The 26,099-nt window shown below is 40.4% G+C and overlaps 2 protein-coding genes across 2 annotated transcripts; both read right to left on the reverse strand.

Annotated features, from left to right (window-relative positions):
* Positions 1–1,566: 1,566 nt before the first annotated feature.
* On the reverse strand, positions 1,567–6,253 carry LOC121767240 (ribose-phosphate pyrophosphokinase 1-like). Its single transcript, XM_042163466.1, has 8 exons — positions 6,093–6,253; positions 5,625–5,795; positions 4,919–5,167; positions 4,626–4,769; positions 4,365–4,532; positions 4,142–4,211; positions 3,151–3,232; positions 1,567–2,135 (listed from the first exon to the last, which is right to left on the reverse strand). Exons 1-8 carry the CDS (start codon positions 6,192–6,194, stop codon positions 1,955–1,957), a joined length of 1,167 nt encoding a protein of 388 aa, XP_042019400.1. The 5' UTR covers positions 6,195–6,253; the 3' UTR covers positions 1,567–1,954.
* Positions 6,254–23,214: 16,961 nt separating this feature from the next.
* On the reverse strand, positions 23,215–25,038 carry LOC121766720. The gene is made up of 2 exons (XM_042162980.1): positions 24,145–25,038; positions 23,215–23,888 (listed from the first exon to the last, which is right to left on the reverse strand). Exons 1-2 carry the CDS (start codon positions 25,036–25,038, stop codon positions 23,349–23,351), a joined length of 1,434 nt encoding a protein of 477 aa, XP_042018914.1. The 3' UTR covers positions 23,215–23,348.
* Between the last annotated feature and the right edge of the window lie 1,061 nt (positions 25,039–26,099).

A 26,099-nucleotide genomic window follows, 5' to 3' on the forward strand; every position in this document is an offset into this window, starting at 1 on the left:
TGTGAACCGAACCATTCGGGGTTCCAACAGTGGGAGCCCGTAGGGTTATCGTCTTGGCCGGACATAGTGATGTTGTAGGGTATGAGAGAATGAAGATGAAAATGGATATGAGAGATTGAAGATGAAAATGGATATGAGAGAATGAAGATGAGAATTGTGTAGTTTGATGTGAATTTTTTGGAGTGAAATTGGGGGTATTTATAGATTAAAGTGTGTATTTTTTGGGTAAAAAAATGAAAAATTGGAAAAAACGGTTATAAACGGATATATTTTTTTGGGGAAGTGAATTTTTTTTATTGGTTTTTTAAATTAAAAACCGATTTTTTAATTAAAAAAAATTTAAACACAACGGCTATGCCGTTGACGAATCCCGGCGCGCCACGTCAGCTGCTCGCTGGCACGGCGCTACTCGATGCATCGAGCAGCGCCGTGCCAACGGCGCGAGCGCAGCGGCGGCGAGTAGCGTCCATGCCAGCGGCGCGGACGGCCGTGGCGACGGACGCCACCGTTGTGGATGCTCTAATAACAACACACGACTATTATCAATTGAAAAATACTACTAGAATATGAATTATGTAATTGTGTTAAATATTATAAAAATAAATAAAATCAACAATAATTATTGTTATATCACTTATATCGGGAATTTTCTATTATAAATAGGAGGATTAAATAATCACGGCAATTTTAGGATGAAAGTGGAGCCAATTATACATGACGAGTCTAACCTAATTATACAAATCATTAATTTAATTATTATATTGTGTGAATTTTAAAATTGGATGAAAAGAATGAGATTTACCCTTTTTAGTCCTTGAAGCTATGAATAAGTCATTTTATTTATCTCATTCTTTGTCTCTCAAATGCAACAACTTTATAATTAGCTGAGCAAACAACACAACTTAGTATCATTAGTAATTTAGTAATTTAACTCAAAAGAACCTCTCACACATTTATAAATTTATCCCTTGCAATAAAACTCATAAGTTCATCATCTATGCTTCCATCTAATTTCTGAGTGAAGGAGACATTAATTAGAAAGATGTAAAGTTGTATACTATCTCATATGCATCATGAAATAGGTCTGGTCTTAATAGGAGTATATATAAAATCTAAAATATAGACGAGAAGTAAAGCAACGAATTAAATAGTAGTACAAAATTTAAACTAAGACTAGGAGCAACGAAGAAGAAGGAGCAACACATGCTAATATAAATTTCACCAGAAGTGATGAAAATAATGCGTTGTGGCACACAAGGTTGAACCATATACTAAATTTCAAGACCATTAACAACCTAGCAAACAATCAGTGGTTAATGGGTGACCAATTATATGAGAGTGCGAAGCATATTCAAAAGAGAAACGGACTCGAATATCATATCATTCAAACGCAAAGCTACCCCCCTCAACTGGCTGAGTCCTGCAATTGTTGCACCTGCTTGTATTTCGACCATGAGTTATAGCGATGGAAAATACATTCTCATTGTTATTAACGGCTATTCTATTCCCAGGTCATCTTAATTTGATTGCTTATTTTATCTGTTGTTAGGTATGCTATTGCAGTTGTTTACATTGAAAGAGCAACTTCATGAGAAATAAATTATTCATAATTACAGAATCATCAATGATTAGATGAGAATCAAATAATGATGTTCCTAAACCTGTACACAGCTCAAAATAGGAAAAGAAATTAACCTGCCTGCTACTATACTAACAACTCCTTGCTGATTTTGGACCAGAAAATTAAATAAAGAAATGCAAAGACCTGAGATTCGCGAAAAGATCATTTCAAAGACTGGCATTATTGCTTCAACTTCTACAAATGTCTTGCGGGGGTTAGGTGACGCAGAAGATGGCATTGCAGGCACAAGTAGCGGGAGGTGAACTGGTATAATATCTTTCTTCAACGGAAAGGTTTCGTCACCATCAATCAGCAAGTAAACCAGATGTTTTATCACTGGAAAATGCTACTCACGGAACAATCGTCATGAACTCGCCATATTGTTTCACCCAAGAGGTTAGCAACTGAAAGAACTGTCAACTGAGGGAAATAGTTTTTCTCCGACACTGGAAGGGTATTTGTGATAATAACCTCTTGGAACAGACCACTCGACAACCTCTCGATTGCAGGGGCGCTGTAACAGAGCAACATCAATAGATATATGGTTAGAAGTCGAATCATATCTGTACATGGAAAGAAGCCAGCAAATTAAGCATTAATTGAAAATGCCTCCTTCCTGAAATAAAATTCTGAAAACCTGCATATCATCATAGAGACAGACAGCATTCCCTTATAAGTTACTGTAACAAACTTAGTCCTTGGAAGACACTCTGAATTCCAGAATCAAGATGGATGTTTTTAAGAAATTAATCTTATTTAGGACAGAGCGTCAGACTCACATTATGAATCTTTATATTTTTCTCTTACAAACCAAGTATAGGATTTTCACAATAAGACAAAACTTATAAAAGACACCAAATTGTCAAGGGTGGACTACCACAAGTAATGTTGTAAGGCAATATAGGAAAAAATGAAGTATTGTGAAGCATTATTTCTCACTTCCAAGTTAAAAAGAATTAAAAGTTCCTGAACAAGGTGTGGTTTAAGTAGATTGGCAGGGTATACTAAATATGTCACGAATTAGAGGTTTAGAGTACAAATTGCAAGGCAAAAAGCGGCAATTTTTCCCAGTAGCCAGTGTATGAACTCCAGACAGAGTTCATACAATTAAAATTTATTTTGGTGTTTTTGATTCAGAAAGATTTCAGCTCAGAAGGGGTACTAAGATGAGGAAAAGAAACTTCATAATTTTCTGAAACTGTCTAGTCTGTTCAAGTGCGAGAAATTATCCCTTCATGTACTTTTCTTCCCAATGAAATGATGGAAGAAACATTTTAGAAATATTTTGAGCTTGAAAAGTGGGATTCAAAGCCAACAACTAAGATGATTGAGTAAGCAACTCTATGCAGCAACTCAAAACTAAGATGATTGAGAATCACCATTATTAGTATTATTGACACAAGTTGCTCTATTTTAAGAGTGCTAAATAACATGATAGAGCAGCACAAGAAAGTTTATTTAGTGTCATCAAAGGATCCACGATATTCCATAAAATGGTGAAAAGAGCCACAGATAACAATTGTTGATACCTGAAAACAGCATGAGTGCTGCATGCATAGACTTCCCGAGCACCTACCTCATGCAGCAACTCTGCACCTTTGGCAATAGTTCCTTAAGAGCCACAGAACATACAGAAAAATTAAAAATTAGTTTTGTATCCAAGAGATATAGATCGCCCCTTCCCTGTAGATTTATAGTTGTTTCCTGTGTTTAAGGACTTTAGGTGTTATCTTTAGAGTTAGAGTTGGAGTTGGTTTAGGAGCCTTTGTTTAATCAGGAGTTCTATTCAAAGTAGAAGTTTGTCAATAGCTAACTTGTTATTATAAATAGCTCCTCAATGAAGGAACAAAGTATCTTGGATCATAGTTTAGGACGGTAGTACCATAGGGCCTCTTCGAGAATTATCTTTGTTCTTGTTTCGTTCTCTCTGTTCATTTTTGCAACCATCACATTTTCTCTATCAGCATGTCTCAATGGTTAAGTAATGAGTAGATCATTTCATAGTTATAAAATATACAGAAATTATGCCAAAAGAATCTAACTTCAGATTAAGTTCGAATTTCTACTAGTCAAAGGACTGGTTACAATTTCAGTTCAGATTTGTTTTGATTTCATAGATCACATATGCCATGGTACATAAAATAGTACTCCATATAGTGCAAAAGGATGAGCTTCATTTTATCTTAAATTCAAGGAAAAAAAGCACTACCTTGACATAGACAACAAATTCACTACCTCAAAAAGACATAGACAGCATAAACAAAAAGGCTGAGCTACTGAATAATCAAGGATAAACAGTTTAAGAGTAGCATTCCAGTATAAAACAAATCAGCATGGTAACATTCATAAACACTCATATTAGTATCTCAGAGAAAAACTAAACATCTGATCCTTACTATTGCCATGTATTAGCAGGTGCTTAATGGTTTAACTAATTATAAACTTGATTACATTAAGCCTCTATATTATGAAATATTTTAGAGGATATATATATATAAAGTAATTATAATATTCTATTACCTGCTGTATCTATCATGTCATCTACCATCACTGCAACTTTTCCTTTAACATCACCTATCAGATTCATTACCTGTAAATAAAATGTAATGTAACCAAGAAACAAAAGACAAATTACAAAAAGGAAATGAATAGTCGAAAGAAAACTTTTTGTCAAATAGCCAAATAAAACCCTCTGTGTTTTTTTATCTTGTTAAAAGACAGCTAAAGTAGAAAAGCTTAATACCTCAGCAACATTATGCCCCTGACGCCTTTTGTCCACAATGGCCAAAGGTGCATCAGATAATTTCTTGGCAAAAGCTCTTGCTCGTGCAACTCCTCCAACATCAGGTGAGACTACTACCAAGTCACCAGAGGATATCTTCTTGCTGGCAAGATAATCAAGGATGACAGGCTTTTGCATAAAAAGTAAAAACACAGCCAAAAAACAAAACAATGTGAGTACGAATGAAAACAAGTAACAAAGGTGAAATCTTTAATAAAATACCTGGCAGTATACGTGGTCCACAGGAATATCAAAGTAACCCATGGACTGCCCAGAGTGGATATCACAGGCAAGAACACGATCTGCACCCGCTTCTGTGATAAGATTGGCTACTAATTTGGCAGCAATAGATTCACGTCCTTGGGTCTATTGACAACAGAAGATTGTAAATTAGCACTGCCACATTCTAGTAACATTTCCTCTAGAATTTATTCAGTGAACTTCTCACTTGTAAGTATTTAATCATCATTGTGTAAATAACTTAACAAATGTGTGATATATCACTGAAAATCCACCTTTCTATCCGCTCGAGCATATCCAAAGTATGGGATGACTGCAGTGATATTTTTGGCTGAAGCTCTTCGGCAAGCATCTATCATTATCAGAAGCTCCATAAGATTTTCATTAGCTGGAGGACAGGTTGGCTGGACCAGGTACACATCACAGCCACGGACACTCTCTTGCAACTGAACATAAATCTCTCCATCTGCAAATCGCTTAATGTGGATATTTCCAAGGTTGAGGCCCATATAGCTAGCAATTTCCTAAGTGAGAACCAATTCATCAAATTTAGTGAAGTAGAATAATGAGTAGAGGAACGCAGAGCATAACAAAAGAGAAACTACAACAGTCGCATCATAAATTAATCACGCTCTACCAAATGATGTGTGACACTACCTAACAGGGGCAAAAATAGAATGATAAAGCTGCAATTTATATAAAAGGCCGTCCATGTGATGCTCAGTCATTGGATTTCAATTTCCTACATGTCAAGTCCCTACATTCAAGTCATGCTTATCATCAACTCATGCAGGACTTATTGACACTGCAGACAAGTTTATATGAAACTTTAGAGGCAAGTGTTTCTACAAGTAAGTTGGCACTCAAACCACGGTAACAGAAGAATGTATTATGTTCCATATTTAAAACAAGCGACAAATTCCCTTATTTAGAAAAACACATGAAAACAAGAGTACCATTCCAAGACTCGTGAGAATTCACCTGAGATAGGGCGAAATTGCCAGTACCGGAGAATATCTTGATCCTGTTATTAGTAGTATTTGTGTTCAACGCAGTCTCCAATCGTCTCGATTGCAGGTACTTGGGCAATATCTGATCGTTGAGAACAGGAACATAAGGCTTACCGTTCACCGGCCCTGTCAACTCACATCTCTATCAACACAAACGGAAACATAATCAGACAAAAAACACAACAATTTACAGTAAAATCAAAAGCGGCAGGCAAAATCTCAAATTCACGTCAATCTCTATCAACACAAAAAACAAAACTGAAAAACACAGAAAAAGTAACAATTCGCAGTAAAAGCAAAAGGCGCGCAAAGTATCAAATTCACGTCAATCTCCAAATAGTAAAAGAAGAAAATAAAAAAAGGATGCCTTTTCAGTTCAATCTGAAGGAGCTGAAACAATCAGTTAACATGAAACAAAGAGTGCGATAGAGAGAGTTACGGCGGGAGTGAAGCGTGCGGTGGGAGTAGGGAAGGAGGAGCGCGAGAAAAGAGAAGAAACAGCGGAAGAAGAGGTTGGGGGTGGCAAGAGCAGAGACGCCATGAAAGAGGTGTGTGTGTATTGGGATTTGGGGGGTTTGAATGTCGTCTCTTTATTTATTTTTGCGGATTTCCTGACCACTCACTATAGCTTCATAGGCCATCCACAGTAGAAATAGCCCAGCAATAGCCCAGCTATAGCCTAGCCACTGCCACATCATCAGCACTAAAAATCCTCCTGCCACATCATCAAAACAAAGCAAATAGCCCAGCAATAGCCTAGCCATAGCCTAGCCACACAATATCCACATCACTATTAACAAATATATACAAAATGAAATAATTAACAATCACACAATATACGAAATTTAATTTACAAGACATATACGGGAAACATTAATAATACTATTAAAATTTTAAAAAGTACAATAATTTTAAAAAAAGTACAATAATTAAAAAAAATTACAATAATTTTTAAAAAAGTACAATAATTCACTCCTCGTCGGGGCATCTGACTCCATCCACCTCCCACGGGGATCGGGGGAGTTTGAGATCCGCTACTCCCTGAAGTAGGCTCGTTGTTGAGATCCATTTACTGTTGTTGATCTTGTACAGAAATTTAGATAGAGAGAGTACTCGTTAATACAAGTGGTGCGAATGAAAATGACAGGCAAGTCGCGTATATATAGTGTTTCGGAAACAAACAAAAAAAATTAAAAATTCGCGCTAAGCGGGTGCGCTAGGCGATCCGGACGCTGCAATAGCGCCTAGCGGATCGCCTAGCGCACCGCCTAGCGCCGCGGAACCGCTGAGCGCTAGGCGATTTTTTTTCGCGAAATCCGCTAGGCGGCTGCAATAGATCGCCTAGTGCACCGCCTAGCGCCGGCGCTCGGCTAGGCGGTGCGCTAGGCGCTATTGTGGATGCTCTAACACACTCCCTTTCCTCTATCTCTTTATTTTCTCTTTTTCACTCTAATTAGGAGTACTAGTTTCATATATCCAAAACAAATTATCATGTTTTAACATTTCGCTTTGTTCATAGAGTATTTTATTCTCCACTGTTGTATTGCGCATAGAATTGTAGTACTTTCTTTTTCCCACAAAAATATGCACTCTCTTCTTTTAGTCTGTCCTACAAGAATATACATTTTCTAATTTTAGAACGTCTTTTCTCTACAATGAGGTGAGATACATTTACCACTAACAATACTTTAATTATTTTTTTCTCTATCTATTTTTTACTTTACTAATTTTATAGTATTAAAACTCGTGTCAAACCAAAAAGTGCATATTATTTGAGGACAAATGGAATATCGTATTTTTTTTGGAATTTTATTTAGGTGCATTGCTAGTTTACTTTGGTTTGATACATGTTCTTGAAAAAACATCACTTTATTTGTAACAATAATTATACTCCATTTTTTATATAGTTATTAATTTAAACGTAAATATCTCTCTTATCGATTTTACCATTTAGACTAGATTTCAACCGCTAATTGAGTTACACTTCTTTTAAGAAATGGACTTCAATATTACCTTTTATAATAAATGGTGAAAATGGTGAGTATATTTACACTAAATTAATTTAATTTATTTATATTTTATTATAAAATTTATTAATATATAAAAATGTGATTAATAATTTATTAACTTTTTCAATCACATTTCTTAAAATTCTATTAGTATATTTTCAATAAGACTCCTACTATTGAAACTATTAGTATATTTTCAACCGGGCTATAAGAGCATCATTAACGCAACAGGCCGGGCCGCAAATCTCAAGTCCCGGCCCAAGACGCGCATTGGACGGGAGGAAGTTCCGGCCCAGGACGGTCCCGGGGCCGCAGTTGCGACCTGGGGATGGTCCCGGGGTCCGGCCTGGCGGGCGATGGAGCTTCCGGTTGTAGGGGGTTCGGGCAACTACTGTTCACCAATTTCTGAATTTTTATGCATTTGGAAGAGGAAGAAGAGGGATGGGGAGAGGATGAAGAAGGAGGAAGAGGAAGAAGATGGAGATGGGCAAATTTTTTTTGCACTTTTTTTTAAAAAAAATTACTTTTTTTTTTGCACTTTTTTTTAAAAAAATTACTTTTTTTTTTTGCACTTTTTTTTAATATTCTAATTTTTTTTATTTTTAAGTTTATAATTTATTATTTTGTATTAAAAATGAATTTCTCGTGTTATAATTGCTCAACGTATTCTATTTTACGAGTAAAATAAGTTGGAGTTGTGAATAGTGTCTGTTAATCCTAGCTACAGATTATCGAATGTTGGGAGAGGAAAAAATCAAGACTTGGAAATCGAAAAAGAATTTTATTCACCAGAAACGGAAGATGAAAAATTACTGAATAAAGCAGAATTACAAACTATTAAAAGGTCAAAACTAACTAACGGCTATTTTCCATCTAACGGTCAGGATTAAACATGACTAACTAAGTACATCCAACGGCTGTTGAAACGAGTTGTTATAACAGCCGAACTCTTCTTCATGTTTTGATCGTTCTCTCCAGACCACGGAGCTGCCGAGCTACCGAACTTGGTGCCGAACTACCGAACTCTAACACCGAACTCGATTAAGCTCGTAACACCGAGCTCTGACACCGAACACCATCACCGAGCTCAAAAACCGAACTCAACAGCCGAGCTCAAAACCGAAGCTATCACAATCTACCAACAAACTCCACCTGTGATAGCGGAGTCACCAACCAGAACTCCTCCTCTCCAGTCCCACCAGTTTCAAACATAGCAGAAACTTTTCCTTAGGTAATGGCTTAGTCAACATATCTGCCGGGTTTTCTGAAGTGTGAACTTTGAAGACTTTCACATTGCCTCTTTCAATCTCCTCCCTAATGAAGTGCAACCTCACGTCTATGTGCTTACTCCTCTCGTGATATACTTGATGCTTAGCCAAGCTCAATGCACTGTTGTTGTCACAACCAATGCTCACACTACATTGCTTTACACCAAAATCCTCCAAAATCCCCTTTAGCCACTTGCTTTCTTTCACAGCAGATGTCATAGCCATGAACTCAGCCTCTGTGGTTGATAATGCAACCACTCCCTGCAAGCTGCTTTTCCAGCTGATGACGGATCCATACAAAGTAAATAGGAACCCAGACTGAGATCTCCTGGTGTCTAAGTTACCAGCAAAATCAGAGTCACACCAGCCAACCAAAGCATCCCCTTCATGGTCTTCTCCTCCCTTGAACAGAATACCAACATCCGATGCTCCTTTCAAGTATCTCATCAACCACTTCAGTGCAGCCCAATGCTCCTTACCATGGTTGGACATATATCTACTTGTTACTGAAATAGCTTGTGCCACATCCGGCCTTGTGCTAATCATAGCATACATGATGCTACCAATGATGCTAGCATAAGGGATCTGTCTCATCTCATCTTCCTCAGCCTTACATTTTGGCTTCTGGTCTGCAGACAATTTATATTGTTGGCTCATAGGAACTGAGACTTCCTTGATGTTACTCATCTGGAACCTCTTGAGTATTCTCTGCACATAATCAGTTTGAGACAACACAATCTCTCTCTTCTTTCTATCTCTGAAAATAGACATACCCAGAATTCGTTTTGCAGAGCCTAAATCCTTCATCTCAAAAGCATTACTGAGATCAGCCTTAACTTTCTGAATTTCTTTCAAACTTGCTCCAGCCAAGAGCATATCATCCACATATAAGAGTAAGTATGCCACAGCAGCTCCACCTACACTCTTAATGTAGACACACTCATCATAGCTTGATTTCAGAAAACCACTCTTAACCATGTGATCATCAAACTTCTTATGCCACTGCCTACTTGCTTGTTTCAGACCATATATGCTCCTTTTCAACAAGCACACCTTTCCCTCATCACCTGGCCTCTCAAAGCCTTTTGGTTGTGCCATATAGATGGTTTCTTTCAAGTCTCCATGCAAGAAGGCTGTCTTGACATCAAGTTGTTCAAGCTCCCAATCTCTTCTTGCAACAATAGCCAACAAGATTCTGATACTAGTGTGTTTCACAACAGGTGAAAACACTTCATCATAGTCAATACCATGTTCTTGTGTGAAACCCCTAGCAACCAACCTTGCTTTAAATCTGACACTTTTACCATCAGCTCCTTCCAGCTTCTGTTTGAAAATCCATTTGCAACTCACTACCCTTCTACCATTGGGCCTTTCCACCAGCACCCAAGTCCCATTTCTAAGCAGTGAATCAATCTCCTCAATCATGGCTTGCATCCATTTTTCTGCATCTTTACTGTCCATAGCCTCTTCATAAGTGCTTGGCTCTGAGAACTCTATTTCCTCAGCTACTAGTAATGCATAAAACAGGAACTCAGCATCAGAGTATCTCTCTGGTGGCTTTCTGATCCTTTTACCTCGGTCTCTAACCAGCTTATAGCTTCCTGGCTCATTTGGTGTTGCTGCCGTCTGAGTTGGTTGTCCAAGATCAGAGGCATCAGGAAACTCAGATTCTCTTTCATCTTCATCCTGCTGCTCCTGTTGAACTCCCCCAATCTCCACCTCAAATCCAGAACTATCTACTGCAGTCTCTGAATTTTTCTTAAAAGGCAGCTCACCTTCCCAGAAAGTTACATCCCTACTTATCACAACTCTTTCATTTCCTGGCTCCACACACCACAACCGATAGCCCTTCACACCCGATTGGTATCCAATCATAACACATTTTAGGGCCCTTGCTTCCAATTTACCTTGCTTCACATGAGCAAAAGCTTTACAACCGAAAGTCCTCAAGCCATCATAGCCACTATGCTTCCCATACCATCTGAAATCTGGTGTGTCCCCTCCAATGCTGGAAGAAGGACATTTATTGATCAGTTTAACAGCTGTGGATGCAGCCTCTGCCCAGAACCGCTTCTTCATCCCAGCAGCCAAGATCATGCATCTAACTCTCTCAAGGATAGTGCGGTTTACCCTCTCGGCCACTCCATTTTGTTGCGGATTTAATGGAACTGTTTTGTGTCTTTTGATGCCTTTTGATTTGCAAAACTCATCAAACTCTTTGGACAGAAACTCCAACCCGTTATCTGTCCTCAAGCATTTCAAACTCAGCCTTTTCTCTGCCTCAACCTCACTGCACCATGTTTTGAAACAGCTGAAAGCCTCTGACTTCTGCTTCAATATGTAAATCCAGACCTTTCTACTGAAATCATCTATGATGCTCATGTAGTATCTGCCGCCTCCAATTGAATTCTCCTGTGCAGGCCCCCAAAGATCACTATGGGCATAATCTAGAGGCATTGTTGAAGAATGTGTGCTGTTGGGATATGGCAACTTCTTGGCTTTCCCTAACACACACTCCTCACATTGAGTTGTATCAGTCTGATCTGAGCATTGCAATACACCCTTCTTGACCAGTTCCTTTATACTACCAATTGCTGGGTGCCCCAATCTGGTATGCCACAGACTCAAAGAATCACCAACCACATTGTGTGCATGCCCTGAGTCTCTTCTCTGAACAGCAGCCATCATGTAATATAGACTGCCTTTTCTAGTTGCCTTCAAGATAGATCTTCCTGCCTTACTAACAACCATCTGCCCACCTTCAGAGACAAATCTGCATCCCTTTCTTTCAAGAGAGCCTAAGGATATTAGATTCCTTTTAACATCAGGAATATACCTAACATCACTCAGAGTCACCATACACCCATTCTCCATCTTCAACTTGATGGTACCTATGCCTTTTATCAAGCACACTTGGTTGTTGCCTAGAATGACAGTTCCTGTTGACTCTTTAATGTCTTCGAACCAGTCCAGATTCGGGCTCATGTGGAAGCTACACCCTGAATCCATTATCCAAGATTCCTTTCCCTTTTCCTCCATCACATTCAAAGCAACAGAAACTTCATCCTCTTCGCAATATTCTGCTGTGTTGACAGCTTTTCCTCCCTCAGCCGCTTGCTTTTTCTTCCACACGAAGCAGTCCTTTTTGAGGTGCCCTGGTTTCTTGCACCAGTGGCAGGACCGAGTTTCTCTCCCCTCCGAGCTTGAAGGCTTAAACTCATTATATTGGTTTTTCTTGAAACTCTTATTCTTGAATTTCTTGACATTGAGACTCTCAGCCTGTGTCTCCAATGCCTTCCCACCTGTCAATCGCAGCATCTCTTTCGCCATCAACGCAGCATGAACCTCGGCATATGTGATTGGCTTATCTCTGCCGTAGATTATTGCATCGCTTAGCTGATCATACGAACTTGGCAACGCATTCAAGACCAGTATAGCCTTGTCTTCATCCGTGATCTTCACATCCACGGACCCAAGATCATCAATGATCTTATTAAAATCTTCCAATTGTTCGACGATCGATTTTTCGGCTACAAAATTGTACGAATACAGTCTCTTCTTCATATAGAGCCTATTGGCCAGGGATTTTGCCAAATAGACCTCATCTAACTTCGCTAGCACCTCAACCGCCGTGGTCGCTTCTTGAACCTCCCTCAGAACTTTATCACTGAGACAAAGAATAACCGCACTGTGAGCTCGCTGTATCATTTCATCGAACTTCGCCTGTGCTTTCTCATCAAGAACTGGCGCATTCTCCTTATCTACCGGAGCCAAAACCGCCGCCAAACCACGATCGATCAGAATCGCTTTCATTTTCATCTTCCACAGACCGTAATCATTCTTGCCTGTGAATTTCTCAGCCTCAAGCCTTGTCGCCATCGAGATCGTTTGAATCGTCCGCAAACCAACCTCCTTTCACCTCTTTCCCACAGACGGCGCCAATTGTTAATCCTAGCTACAGATTATCGAATGTTGGGAGAGGAAAAAATCAAGACTTGGAAATCGAAAAAGAATTTTTATTCACCAGAAACGGAAGATGAAAAATTACTGAATAAAGCAGAATTACAAACTATTAAAAGGTCAAAACTAACTAACGGCTATTTTCCATCTAACGGTCAGGATTAAACATGACTAACTAAGTACATCCAACGGCTGTTGAAACGAGTTGTTATAACAGCCGAACTCTTCTTCATGTTTTGATCGTTCTCTCCAGACCACGGAGCTGCCGAGCTACCGAACTTGGTGCCGAACTACCGAACTCTAACACCGAACTCGATTAAGCTCGTAACACCGAGCTCTGACACCGAACACCATCACCGAGCTCAAAAACCGAACTCAACAGCCGAGCTCAAAACCGAAGCTATCACAATCTACCAACAGTGTCATTTATTAGTTGCGGCCCGAGTTGGAGCCTGCAGGGTTAGAGCAGTTGTGGCCCGGGACTCAAATTTAGGGGAATGATGACGTGGAGGGGACTTGAGGCCTGAATCCGGGACGAGGTTAATGATGCCCTAATATTTGAGAAGTTCATTTCGTTGGCTAAAACTTAAGAGCATGAATTTGACATTTTACTTCATTTACGTAGCAATTTGGTGAGTTAGATTTCATTTTATCCAATCAAAATGAGTGTATTTTATCATTAATTAGACTATATCTAGTATTTGTATACACAGTGAGTAGTACTATGTACCCTATAAAACAGGATAGCAATAGCCTAGCCAAAAATTTCTCCTGCCATATCATCATGTTCTTCCCATAATTTAGTAATAGGCCAACCAAACAACAACCTAGCAATAGGCTAGCAATAGCCTAACCAATGCCCTAATCCTCCCGAGAAAAAAAAACAACAAAGAAATGAATAGAAGAAAAAAAATAAAGAAAAAAATAAAATGGAAATAGGATATTTTAGAAAAAATAAAAAATAAAAAAATCAGCTAGCCGATCGCTCGTCCACACAATAGTGGACTAACGATCGGCTAACCATGCTAGTCCACACCCGACCTCTCGTCCGTCGCGTTAGCCTAACGCAATAGTGGACTAACGTCACGCCCGAGCCGCTAGCCGGTTGCTAGGGCGGGCGTTAGTACACTATTGTGGATGCTCTTATATAACTCTAAGATGGATGAGTTGTCTATCCCATCAAATTATTCCTAAATATATAATCTTTTTGTCTTAAATTTATTGATTCATATTCTCCAGCTCCTATAACGGCTAATAACCCCCAGGAGTTACACTCCAACCATAATGAGAGGTTTGAACTCTGTTGACTGCACCAGTTCCCAGGATAGTGAGCTTGACCTATAAATAAGTAGACATTTCATGCATTCCTTAACAACACGCCACAACAACCATTCACAAATCATAAGTTCACTCTCTGTATTATCTTTCTGTCGAAGCTCTGGCTTGACCTTCATTCAGTTCATCATAGTTAGTTCCGTTTGCAATGCTGCAACGAACAAGGCGTAACCAATTTATCTTTAGGGATGACACACCAAATAACCGAGAGCACAATCAGAGCGTAGCTCGTCTTGTGGAAAGAAGACTCATCGATTCGGCAACCAGTTTGTTTCTTTTTAGTTTAACTTGATCAATTTGTTTTCATGTAATTCTTCTTTATTTATATTTTATTATTTTAGGTTGTATTATGCCCAACAAATTCTATATCTTTGTATAGTAAGTTTCACTAACGCACCTTTTCTATTTGCTGATAAATACCATCAAGTATCTCACTAATTCATTTCATTCACATTTTATTACTATAAATTTGTAGGATTAAATTTTTTCCCCAATGTTACTTTCTTAACTTTTACTATGAAATTGGTATGTAATGTTTAAACATTAATTTCAGGAACTTTATAACACCAATTTTCTAGCATCGTCATAGCCTGGAGATATTATTGAGAAGAAAATGATGAAACATATCTTGAATAAAGAACGAACTTGAACAGGTTCATTCAAGCAAGAACCGTGAAAAGTGAAAACAAACATCCCTCACCCAATTTGTAAAAAAATTGTTGTAGTCCTACAAAAGATTGCTTAATTGCAATGAATCATAGTACTAAGAGCACCCGCAACGCGGGCGGCCGGTATTCCGCGTGCCGTTCCGCCGCGGAACGCGTTGCGGCGCATGGTTTCGTCCCGGTTCCGTTCCCATTCCGTGCCGGGTGCCGACGGAACGAAACGCGGCACGGTCTGTGCCGCCACGCCCTTCGGCGACGTGGCGCTCCCCGAGGCGTGCGTGAGTCCCACTCGCCGGCCCGCGAGTGGGACACGTCACCTGCTGACGCAATAATTATTTTTTTAAAAAAAAAATTTAAAATTTTTTTTATAACGGTAATATTACCGTTTTTTAACTTTTTTTTTATTTTTATTTTCTTATTCTATAAATACTCCTACTTCATTCTCATTTCACACACAACCAACATCATTTCCTCTCCAATTTTCATATTCAATCTCCACACAAAATGTCCGGCGACGGCAACTACAGCGGTGACGGCTCCGGTGGGTGGGATCTCAACGCGTTGGGCGATTGGCAGACCATGTACAACACACTTGGTGGTTCCGGGTCGTCGACGCCGGGTACCCAGGGGTCGGCGACGCCGGGTGGGTACCAACCACCCACTTTCGATGTGGATGCCTATGCACGACCACCCCGCTCGCGGCTTTCTCAGGGTTTGTCCCAGATTCGGGAGAATATCCCCGTTGAACCCACCCAGGGAGGAGGCCGAGGCGGTGAAAGCGCCAGGGCTGCGTCTGAGGCGGCCGAGGAGGCGGAGGAGGAGGAACCGGAGGATCTGGGCCGGCATCCGTACAGCAACGAAGAAACAAAGGCGGTGTACACCGCCTGGCTCACCGTCTCGTACGATCCCATCGTCGGGAATCAACAAGCCGCCAAGTGCTTCTGGGAAAAGGTCCGCGATGTCTACCACCAGATTAAGCCGAAAGGGGCCCGGAAGCGCAAATATACAATGTTCCGTGCTCACTTTGGCCGAGTCGACGTACGGGTCAAAAAAATTTGCGGCATCTACTCCGCCGAAGAGGCGAACTACCAAAGCGGAGCTTCGGGCGCCGACATTCTAAGGGCGGCTTTGCGCGTCTTCTACCAGGACATCGGGCTACAATTCAAATATGTTGATATTTGGCAGCTTGTCAAGGACGAGGAAAGGTGGGCCGGCGGTGTCCGCTCGAGCTCGGGCTCAACCTCAAAGCGCACGAAGCACACGACGACCGACAACTACTCGTCACGTGACACCGGTGAGGCCAGCGAGGGTGAACCGCAGGTGTTTGGGGGTACGGGGGATCCAACGCCCGACGAATACGGGGGATCCAGCCGTGGGCGCCGTCGGCCGCAAGGGACGAAGGCGGCGAAGACGGCTAGAGCGAGGAAGGGCCGAGGCGAATCAAGCCAGTCGGCCTCGGGATCGGGCTCGCGGGGAGGCTCGGACACACTTATGGTGGCGTACATGACCGCCACAATGGCGGACACTTCCCGCTTCTCGTACGCCCAATTCGCGGCCTGGTGGAACGGAATTGTGCATATGGCAGCACAACTTGGCCTTCCGACTCCCCCTCAACCTCGACCGCCTCCGGAGGATGATTAGCCGGCGGAGTAGTTTTTTATTTTCCCACGTTTAATTGTGTGTTTATTATTGTGTGTTTTTTATTTTTTTTAAGTTTAAGTTGTAATTTTTTTAATGTTGTGTGTTTTTTAATAAAGTGTGTTTGTTTTTTATTAAAGTGTGTTTATTTAAATTGAATTGGGTTGGAAATAAAAATAAAAAATGAAATTGAATGAATAATAATTTAAGGAACGGTTAAGGAACGGATAAGAAACGGAGGGTTGCAGGTTCCGTTCCTTAGTTAAGGAATGGAGTAAATAAGTACAGTGGGGCCCTCAAATAGTGGTTTAAGGAACGGTTTAGGAACGGTATAGGAACAGCGTTGTGGATGGCCTAATTCTTTGTAATATTAATTGAAAATCAATGACACAAAAGATGAAATTAGGATCCAAACTAAGCTCTCCAAGAGCACATTATCATTTGTAAATTTGCTCATAAAGCTCGATCGTCTCATTACAATCCAATTCAATCCAAGAGAAACAAAAGCACATTCTACATCTTATATACAAACTCAAAAGTTCTGAAAAGATAAAACCTCACGTAGAAGCAGCAGAAGCAGCCATTAGAGCATCCACAATAGCGCCTAGCGCACCGCCTAGCAGAGCGCCAACCGCCTAGCCATTTCCGGATTTAAAAAACGCCTAGCGCTCGGCGGTTCCGTGGCGCTAGGCAGTGCGCTGGGCGATCCGCTCTGCGCTATTGCAGCGTCCGGATCGCCTAGCGCACCGCCTAGCGCGATTTTTTTTTGAAACACTATATTTACGCGCTTTGCATGTCATTTTCATTCGCACCACTTGTTTTAACGAGTACTCTCTCTATCTTAATTTCTGTACAAGATCAACACCTAGAAATGAGTAACGCCGGTGGTAGTAGTGGTGGGGATGTTGAGGAGTACGAGCGTTTCATGAACGGCATGATATGGGCTACTACTTGGCGGATGGGATATACCCTAGGTGGCCCGTCTTTGTGAAGACGATCCGATGCGCATCAGATGAGAGGAATGCCTACTTTGCGGCACGACAATAATTTTTTTGTTAATTATGTAATTTTTTTTAAGTAATGTACTTTTTAAATTTTAATAATATTATTGAATTTTCTCATATATGTCTCGTAAATTAAATTGCGTATTTGGGTGATTGTTAATTATTTGTTTTATATAGGATGCTCTTATAGCTCTCTGCAACTCACTCTCCACATCCATGCCCACATTCCCATTCTTCTTTTCTTCCCGTTTCTCACTGCCGTTGCCTCTCTCTTCCACTTTCCACTGCTTCATCGGAGCCACTGCCTTTTTTCTCACGCCCTCTCTGATAACATCTCCACCACCAACGCCGCCCCTGCTCCGCCGCCTCAATTCCTCAAACTCACTCTTCATTTGTTGATTAGCTCTTGTTAAATCATCCACCTCCCTCTTCATCCAGAATAACATGCTCTTCATCACCTCCAATTCGCCCGATTTCGGCTCACTCTTCTCATCAGCCCTAACCGCATCATCAATTCTTTGAATTCCGATCTTGTTGATTCTCAAAATCGGCAATTGATCCTCCGCCAAATTCACCCGCCATCTGAAGCTCAGCGCCAGCCTCTTCGCCAGCGGCATCTGCGTCTCCGCCGCCAGCTGCGTCCCCTTCAAAATCGAAGCCCTAGAAATTTTCTGCGGCGGGAGCTCCTTCACTGCCGCGGGCGTCTCCAGCGGCACGAACGCGAAGGAGCTGGAATCGCATACCGCGTCCGGATTGATCGATTCGGCGGCGAGGGTTCAGGGTTTAGGGTGGGAGACGCTGGATTTCCGGAGAGAGAGACCCGAGCTGGGTTTGAGGAAGAGAGATAATGTAGGGTTAGGGTGGGCGGGGTTGGAAGGGTCGAAGGAGAAGTGAGCGGAGATGACGAAAGGGGAGTTTTTGGGGGAGCCGAAGAGGCCCGTGCCGGATTTGAGGGTGAGAGTGAGAGGTGGGGCGCCGGCGGTGGCGTGAGAGAGTTTGAGAGAGGGGAAAGAGGGGAAGTTGGTGGAGAGAGAAAGGGAGAGGTCGGAGGGGTGGGTGGTGGAGGTGGAGAAGTGGGAAAGGAATGGGAGGTTGAAGATTCGTTTTGGATCTCCATAAGAATAAACCTTAGGGATGTGTTAAGATAACAAATCAAATTCAAATGATAACATACCACTAATTATGACCGTTAGATATAGACATCCTATGGTATACAAACTGCCACATGGCATCATAAATATATAAAAAAATATGGGATTAGGCGTGGAGGGTAATAAAGGTATGCCACTAAACGGTTTTTATTCTTCCCTAATTTCAAGCAATTAAAAGCGTGGTAGATAAGGTAAGTTATTATTCATCCTATTATTATGGCATGTGCGATTTGTTTTGTACACAATGTATTTATTTCTGAATTAATGCCAATTATATGATTTCCTTAATTATTATATATCGTTTTCCTTAATTTATTTATTTATATGCATGATATTATTTATTTTATTTAACATTTTTGTAGTATTATTGATGGGAATCAAATTGTACATTTTTATTCCCCTAACTTTACATGATTTATATAGATTGATGCTGGCAAAAGTATGTTTTATGATGTAGGAATGAAGCTCGGATGGTGAAAAAGTTGTGCTAAATTCCCCGGACTGCCCAGAAACCTCTCAAAATGAGGCACCCGGTCGGGTGTGTTTTGTGGCATACTAATTCCACCCGGCCGGGTGACTTTTTTAATGAAGGCGGAGTCCAGAGCAAATCACCCGACCGGGTGATTTTTGTACCAATAAATCACCCGGCCGAGTGAAAACTTTAAAGCATAAAGAGTCCAGAGGCATTCACCCGACCGGGTGATATTTTCAGTTGCAAATTCCACCCGGCCGGATGGATCAATTTCAACTGCATTTCAGCAGTTTCTCGGCAGTTTTGGCAGAAAAGAGAAGGAAAGGAGGGAGAAGAGGGAGAAAGAAAGGAAGAAGAAAAAAAAGGAAGAGTTCCGGCCAACATTCTGACGATCCGTCTTCAAATCCCAATTCCACTCAACGAGAGCATGCTTCCTATGGTTTTAATTGCAAATATAACCATGTGTTTAGGCTAAGCTATCTATGTTGCTCCAAGTTATAATCTAGGCTTTGTATGGATGTTTCTACACCATTGAATTCATGTGATTTGATACCATCAATGTGATTAATGTTTATACACTATGTTTTTGGCTAATAATGCAGTGTTGTTATTTCCTTTGCTATTGTCTCTTTAACATAGTTTATGATTGATTGATTGTTGGTATACTATTGAATTAGAATTGTTTAGAGGATAATTTGATAGTGGGTTAAGGAGGTGATTATAGTAGATGTTTATTTCTCCCGCGCTTCAAAACAAATCACTTTTTAGTATGTGTTTTCTACGTCTTAGAATTAAATAATCAATTCATTCCCTGTGGATCGACACTCGAAGTATTACATTCGACGATGTATTCTTGCAGTATTGCTGTAATATTAGAGCTTTTTTATTAAACTTGTCTGATCTTACACTTGATAATTGAACTCGAAATTTATACATCAAGTATCTTATTGGTGGACTTTATATTCAGTGACTTACTTTAATTTAGTGATTGATTGTTTGTATTACCGATTTCATATGTCAGATTGCTTGATTAAATATATTATATTGCTTGGTGATTGATTGTTTGTATTATAGATTGTGTATGTTTTGATTAGATATATTATATTGCTTGCTTATGAGTATGAAATTGCATGTCAGTGTTAATGATTCGTTATTCGTCATTATTTTTCCAAAAAAATAATATATGCTATATTGCATGACTTTATATACTTTAGTGCTTGATATTATTAGATATTGATTTGTGCTTGTTGTGGTGTAATATTCAACAATAATTTTGCATCGCATTTTGCTTGATTTCTATAGTGAACTTCGACTTGTGAGTGATTTCGGGTAATATCCGCAACAGATTTTGAAACTACAATTTCGCTTGGTTACATTTGATGATTTGCTTGTGTGTGCGTCCGCACTTGCTTATATTAATTATTGATCCCTTATGTGTGATTAATGTCTAAATCTCAATGTGCTAATGATAAACATAACTCGATTTCTATAGTCCTTTTTCTGCAGGATCTTCGTTTGCCTTCCTTTTTCTAACCATCTTAATAAGCGCAAGTCCTGTATTGAATGATCGAAACTATTAGTATGTCTGCTCATTCGACAAGCAACACGCATATACGTAGTAAGCAGATATAAGATAATAACACAAGCAATTGGACCAGCAAGCATATATATGGAATTACATAAGCATTTTTCATACTAGTGGCAAGCAATCTGAAATCCTTTTTCTAACCATTCTAATTAGTGAATCCTATGTTCAACGACCAAAACTATTGGACTGAATGCTCATTCTTGAGTATTGATGGGGTACGGACTAAACAAGCCCAACAGCAGTGACGGCCCATCAGCCCAAAGCCCAAGGAAGAGTATGAGTTCGGCATTACCAAAGAGTTCGGCCCCAGCCTACAGCTCGGTAAAAGCCAACCAATCAAACTCTGCTCTCAGGTCGGCATCAAGCTCTACTCTCAGATCGGCAACCAAAGCAGTTCGGTCTCAGTAAGAGTTCGGCCTCAGCCTACAGCTCGGTAAAAGCCAACCAATCAAGCTCTGCTCTTAGGTCGGCATCAAGCTCTACTCTCAGATCGGCAACCAAAGCAGTTCGGTCTCAGTATTCGACCGAACAAGGAGTTAGTGGACCCATACAGGATTTCCACAACTTCCAACACACCCACTACCACGTGGTGTCAACTCAGGCCACGATCGTAGGCCATGACCTACGCTACATGCAGGACCTCCATGACCTCCACGACATCCACAACCATCATTAGTGGTGATGCAAGCCACGATCTTAGTTCAATGTATAAATAGAACTTAGATCAGATAGAAAAAGGTTAAGCTCTCTAGAGATAAAACATCATATAGCAAGTCTGTGTTGTAAGCTGTAATCCCAGATCAAGCAATACAATCTTGCCCTCCCTTCTTCCCGTGGACGTAGATTTACTTCAGTAAATCGAACCACGTAAATCTCTGTGTCGTGATCTGTTTTTCTCTACCAGCATTTACTAACATCAGAAATTCGCCCATTCATCAAGTATGTTAAGCAACAAGTAGATATGTAGTAAGCTGATATACAGTTCAACATAAGCAATTGAAGTAGCAAGCAAATATATATTGTAATAAACAAGCATTTTTCAAACTTGTATCAAGCAATTCGACGTAGTTTTTTTAACCATTCTAATCCGCAAGTCCCGTATTCAACGACCAAAACTATTGCAATGTACTCCCTCCGTCCCAGTTTTAGAGTGACATTTTGCCAAAAAAGTCCGTCCCAGTTTTAGAGTTACATTTAGAATTTTCCATTTTGACATAGAAATTTACCCTATTATTCAACAAAATTACACTCAAATGCCATTATAAACACAAAAATAAACCCAAAATAAAAAACAAAAAACATAACCCCCCCACCCCACCCCCAACCCCCCAACCCCCCTCATTTGACTTTCATCTACTCTCGCTCTCCACCATTTCCCGTCTCCCCCATTCCCGAACCCTAATCGCCTCCTACTCCAATCGCCGATCTAAATTGTTGGACCCCTAATCGGCTCCTACTATTATCACTCCACCATTCCCGTCTCTCTCTATTCGCTTCTCATGGCGGAAGGTTGGGATCCATTGTCGGAGTGTGAAACCCTAATAGTCCCTGATACACCACCGAAAGTGATTGAACGGTGGGAAATCGACCGTGTGGTCGATTGTTACCACCGATCTGGACATCGGAGATGGTTTGCGGGCGTTGATGGGTCTGAGGTCGTCCATGAATCTGAGCTTCCCCCACCGGCTTGTTTCTTCGACGGATCTGAAATCCAGCCACCGTCTGACGGCTTTGACGGGTCTGAACGCCAACCGCCGGCTGAGGGCTTCGACGGGTCTGAACCGTCCCTCTCCTGTGACGAATCTGGACCTCAACCAGCTTCTTCATCAAAGGTGGAGTACACCGAGAATGAGAAAGCTATGCTGCTTATTTTGTTGCCTGGCATGAAAGATCTCATCTAAACTGTGGGTATTTTCTCAATTCTGAGCCACCCCTTTGCTTGGTTTGGAGGCTGTTTTGGCATGAATTGATCTTGTTTGATGTCATATGATGAAGTTTTTGTGATGAATAACATCTGATTATCTGTTTATTGACTGGATTGGTTGTGTTTTTGTGAACCTAGCCACCCCTTTGAAGGTTTGGAGGCTCTGATTTGCAAAATTGCAGCCTTTGATTGGTTTGTTGGGTCTGATTTGCTCCTCTGAGATGATATTTTTCTGAGAGTTATGCATGCTCAGCTATGATGTCTCTGTATTTGTTGTTTTTTTGTGAACCTAGCCACCCCTTTGAAGGTTTGGAGGCTCTGATTTGCAAAATTGCAGCCTTTGATTGGTTTGTTGGGTCTGATTTGCAATGTTGCTCCTCTGTGATGATATTTTTCTGAGAGTTATGCATGCTCAGCTATGATGTCTCTGTATTTGTTGTTTTTTTGTGAACCTAGCCACCCTTTGATGGTTTGGAGGCTCTGATTTGCAAAATTACAGCCTTTGAATACATACAAAATGTAGTCTATAGATTTACAAGCAGGCTTAGTTACCATTCCACAGAAATCAGCCTATTAAACCTAACCCAAAATGTAGGCTATAACCAAAAAAACAAGTTTACATCCTAAACACCAAACTACTTTGATGCTTATACTGTAAACCCTAACATCCAAGTAGATTATTTAGAGCTGTAAAACATTCATTAAATGCCCTATGTCATATGAGGCACCCACATCATTCTGAGGTAGTAGCAGATACTCCAAGCTCTCTTTGACCAAATTCTCCCCAACTTCTAGGGATGTAGGAAGCCCCACTGTTCTTCTCAGCCTTTCCTTGTTCAAGTGGGGTATTTTGTAGTTGTTGCCTCCATGCACTTCAAGGATCTTACTGAGGCAGCTTTGCAATGTTAAAAAAACATTGTTCAGAGTTTGTGGTGTGAGTTCCTCAAAAGAACTCCAGACATTACCCAGTAATTCATCTATGTTGGTTGCTACTTTATCATCTTGTAGTGATTGAATGGCCCTAAAAAAGCCTAGGTCCAATACATTGGTGTCTGGGGAGTTAGCTGGTTGGCTGATTAGATGGAACTTAAATCCATCTGAACTTGCAAGCTCATCAAATTGTGAGTCAAAAGATCTTAGGTGAGGTTTGGCATTATCTTGTTGGATATAGATATCCTTGCTTGCATTGGCTGGCCACTTTGCCTTGATTGCTGGAATAATCTGTGCATTATGAATGAATCAATGTAAAAAATCCTAAATGATGACAGTATCAATGTCTGATAGGTTGTGTTTTTGTGAACCTAGCCACCCCTTTGAAGGTTTGGAGGCTCTGATTTGCAACAATGCAGCCTTTTATTGGTTTGTTGGATCTGATTTGCAAAATTGCAGCCTTTGATGAATGAATCAATGTAAAAAATGCTAAATGATGACATTATCAATGTCTAATAGGCAGGTGAGGGGATAAAAATATCCATACCTGATTCAAGAGACATTCTCTCATTGCTTCCTTGTTAACTGATGGTATAGGTTTAGTCTCTAATGTCCCTCTTGGCCTATTCTTGGACTTCCTTTTGGCTGGAACTTGTTCTGTGAATGGGAATATGCCTATTTTACCATCAAAGATGGTCTGACCATCTGTGCCAAACTGTGGCCTACTTACATCACACATGAACATCACCTTTGTGATAAATCTTTTTGACTTGCAAGACCTGTAAGGCTCATCCTCATCCGGCAACAGGTAGTATCTGTCTGAAGCTTTTGTCATGTAAAACCATTTCTCATCAATATGAACTGTATTGTGCATAGCATGATAAAGAAGCTTTCCTTCATCCAAAGCTGGCTGAATATGAGTAAGACACCATCTCATTCTACTGATTTTGTTTGCTTCAGTGAGTGCTGGTTTTATGGCATTTGTATGTGGCCTTATCAGGTGACTCTTTGCCCATCTACCAACTGTTGTCTTGCTAACACCCATTTTACATGCAAGCTTTCTATAGCAAGATCTCTCAAGAAAAGACAATTGTTTGAACTTTTCATCATCAAAATGTACTGTACCTGTTTTCTTTTTATATCCTGATGCTCTGCCCCTCATGATAACAGGCTGCCCATCTGACATTTGCTGCTTGGCTATCCCCCATAATCGGCTCACTGTAATTCTGTGCACTTTGAATCTATTGGCTGCCTCTTGAAATGAACCATGTGGCAGTGCTCCAGCTTGGCATTGCTGTTGTAGGAACTGTACAATATGGTTCTTCATTTGGCTGCTCAACTTCAGGCCTTGTCTCGGCCCTGGCTCCAGTTCTGCATCCTGAATATTCTCCTGCTCCATCTGTTGCTCCATCTGTTGCTCCATATCTTGATCCATTTCCATTCCCCTATGATGAAATTGCTCTGAGGGGAATTTACATATAAATACCTTTTGGTTGGTGTGTAGGTAGGTGGAATTGGCAATTGTTGGTGTAAATGTGGAGTGAATGTATTTATAGAGGTAGATTACCTTTATTTTGATTTTGGATTTTTCCCTCCATGGGATTGTAAATTATTTTTCCCTCCTTAATTTGGAGGTTTGAGTAAATGAAAATGGAATGAATTCCCTCTTCAAATTTGTGTTGATGTGATAGCTGAAAATTAGGTGATTGCTCCTTGTTCAAATTTTAGTTTAAAATTTAATTTTGTCCTATCTTAATTTTATGTAAAGGAAATAGAGTAACCAAGGTGTAAAATTAAAAATAATAAGTCTAACTTATTTAAACAACCAAAATTAAATAAAGTGAAAGAAGAAACAATTTTTAACTAAAAAAAGTCAACCTATCTCACTTTCCACCTACTCACTTCATTTATTACACACTCTACCTTCTCACTTCATTAAATACACACTCTACTAATTTCTTAAAACTCGTGCCATAACTAATTGTTACTCTAAATGTGGGACGGAGGGAGTAATAAGCAAATATACTAAAATAGAAGCAATTGTAGTGGCAAGCAGATATATGGTCACACACAAGTATTTATCCAACTTGTAACAAGCAATTCGAATCTATTCAAAACGAACCCAAACAAAGCCAAACTCAAATCAATATAGTAATCAAACTCGGAATCAATATATACCAAACTAAACAATGTGCAAAATACACAACAATTACACTCAGTAGCAAAACCAAATCAAAAGAATTACCCAATCTGTCGCGCCGGAGCAGGAATCAAGAGCGTCGGAGGAGGTGCTATGAATAGCAGACATCACCACCCTTCACAAGACGCAATGAGAAACAATGAGATAGAGGCTGTTAATTGCTGCAATCGACAGAGAAAACTGGTGGAATCGAGAACCGGCGGCGACGCTGGAATCGAGAACTGGTGGCGGAGAGAACTGGTGGAAGAGCGCCGATTAATTGGAGAATTCTTCCTAGGGTCTCTGGATTGAGAGAGCGGCGT

This window comes from Salvia splendens, chromosome 15, assembly GCF_004379255.2.
Source record: "Salvia splendens isolate huo1 chromosome 15, SspV2, whole genome shotgun sequence".
NCBI classification, from domain to species: domain Eukaryota; kingdom Viridiplantae; phylum Streptophyta; class Magnoliopsida; order Lamiales; family Lamiaceae; genus Salvia; species Salvia splendens.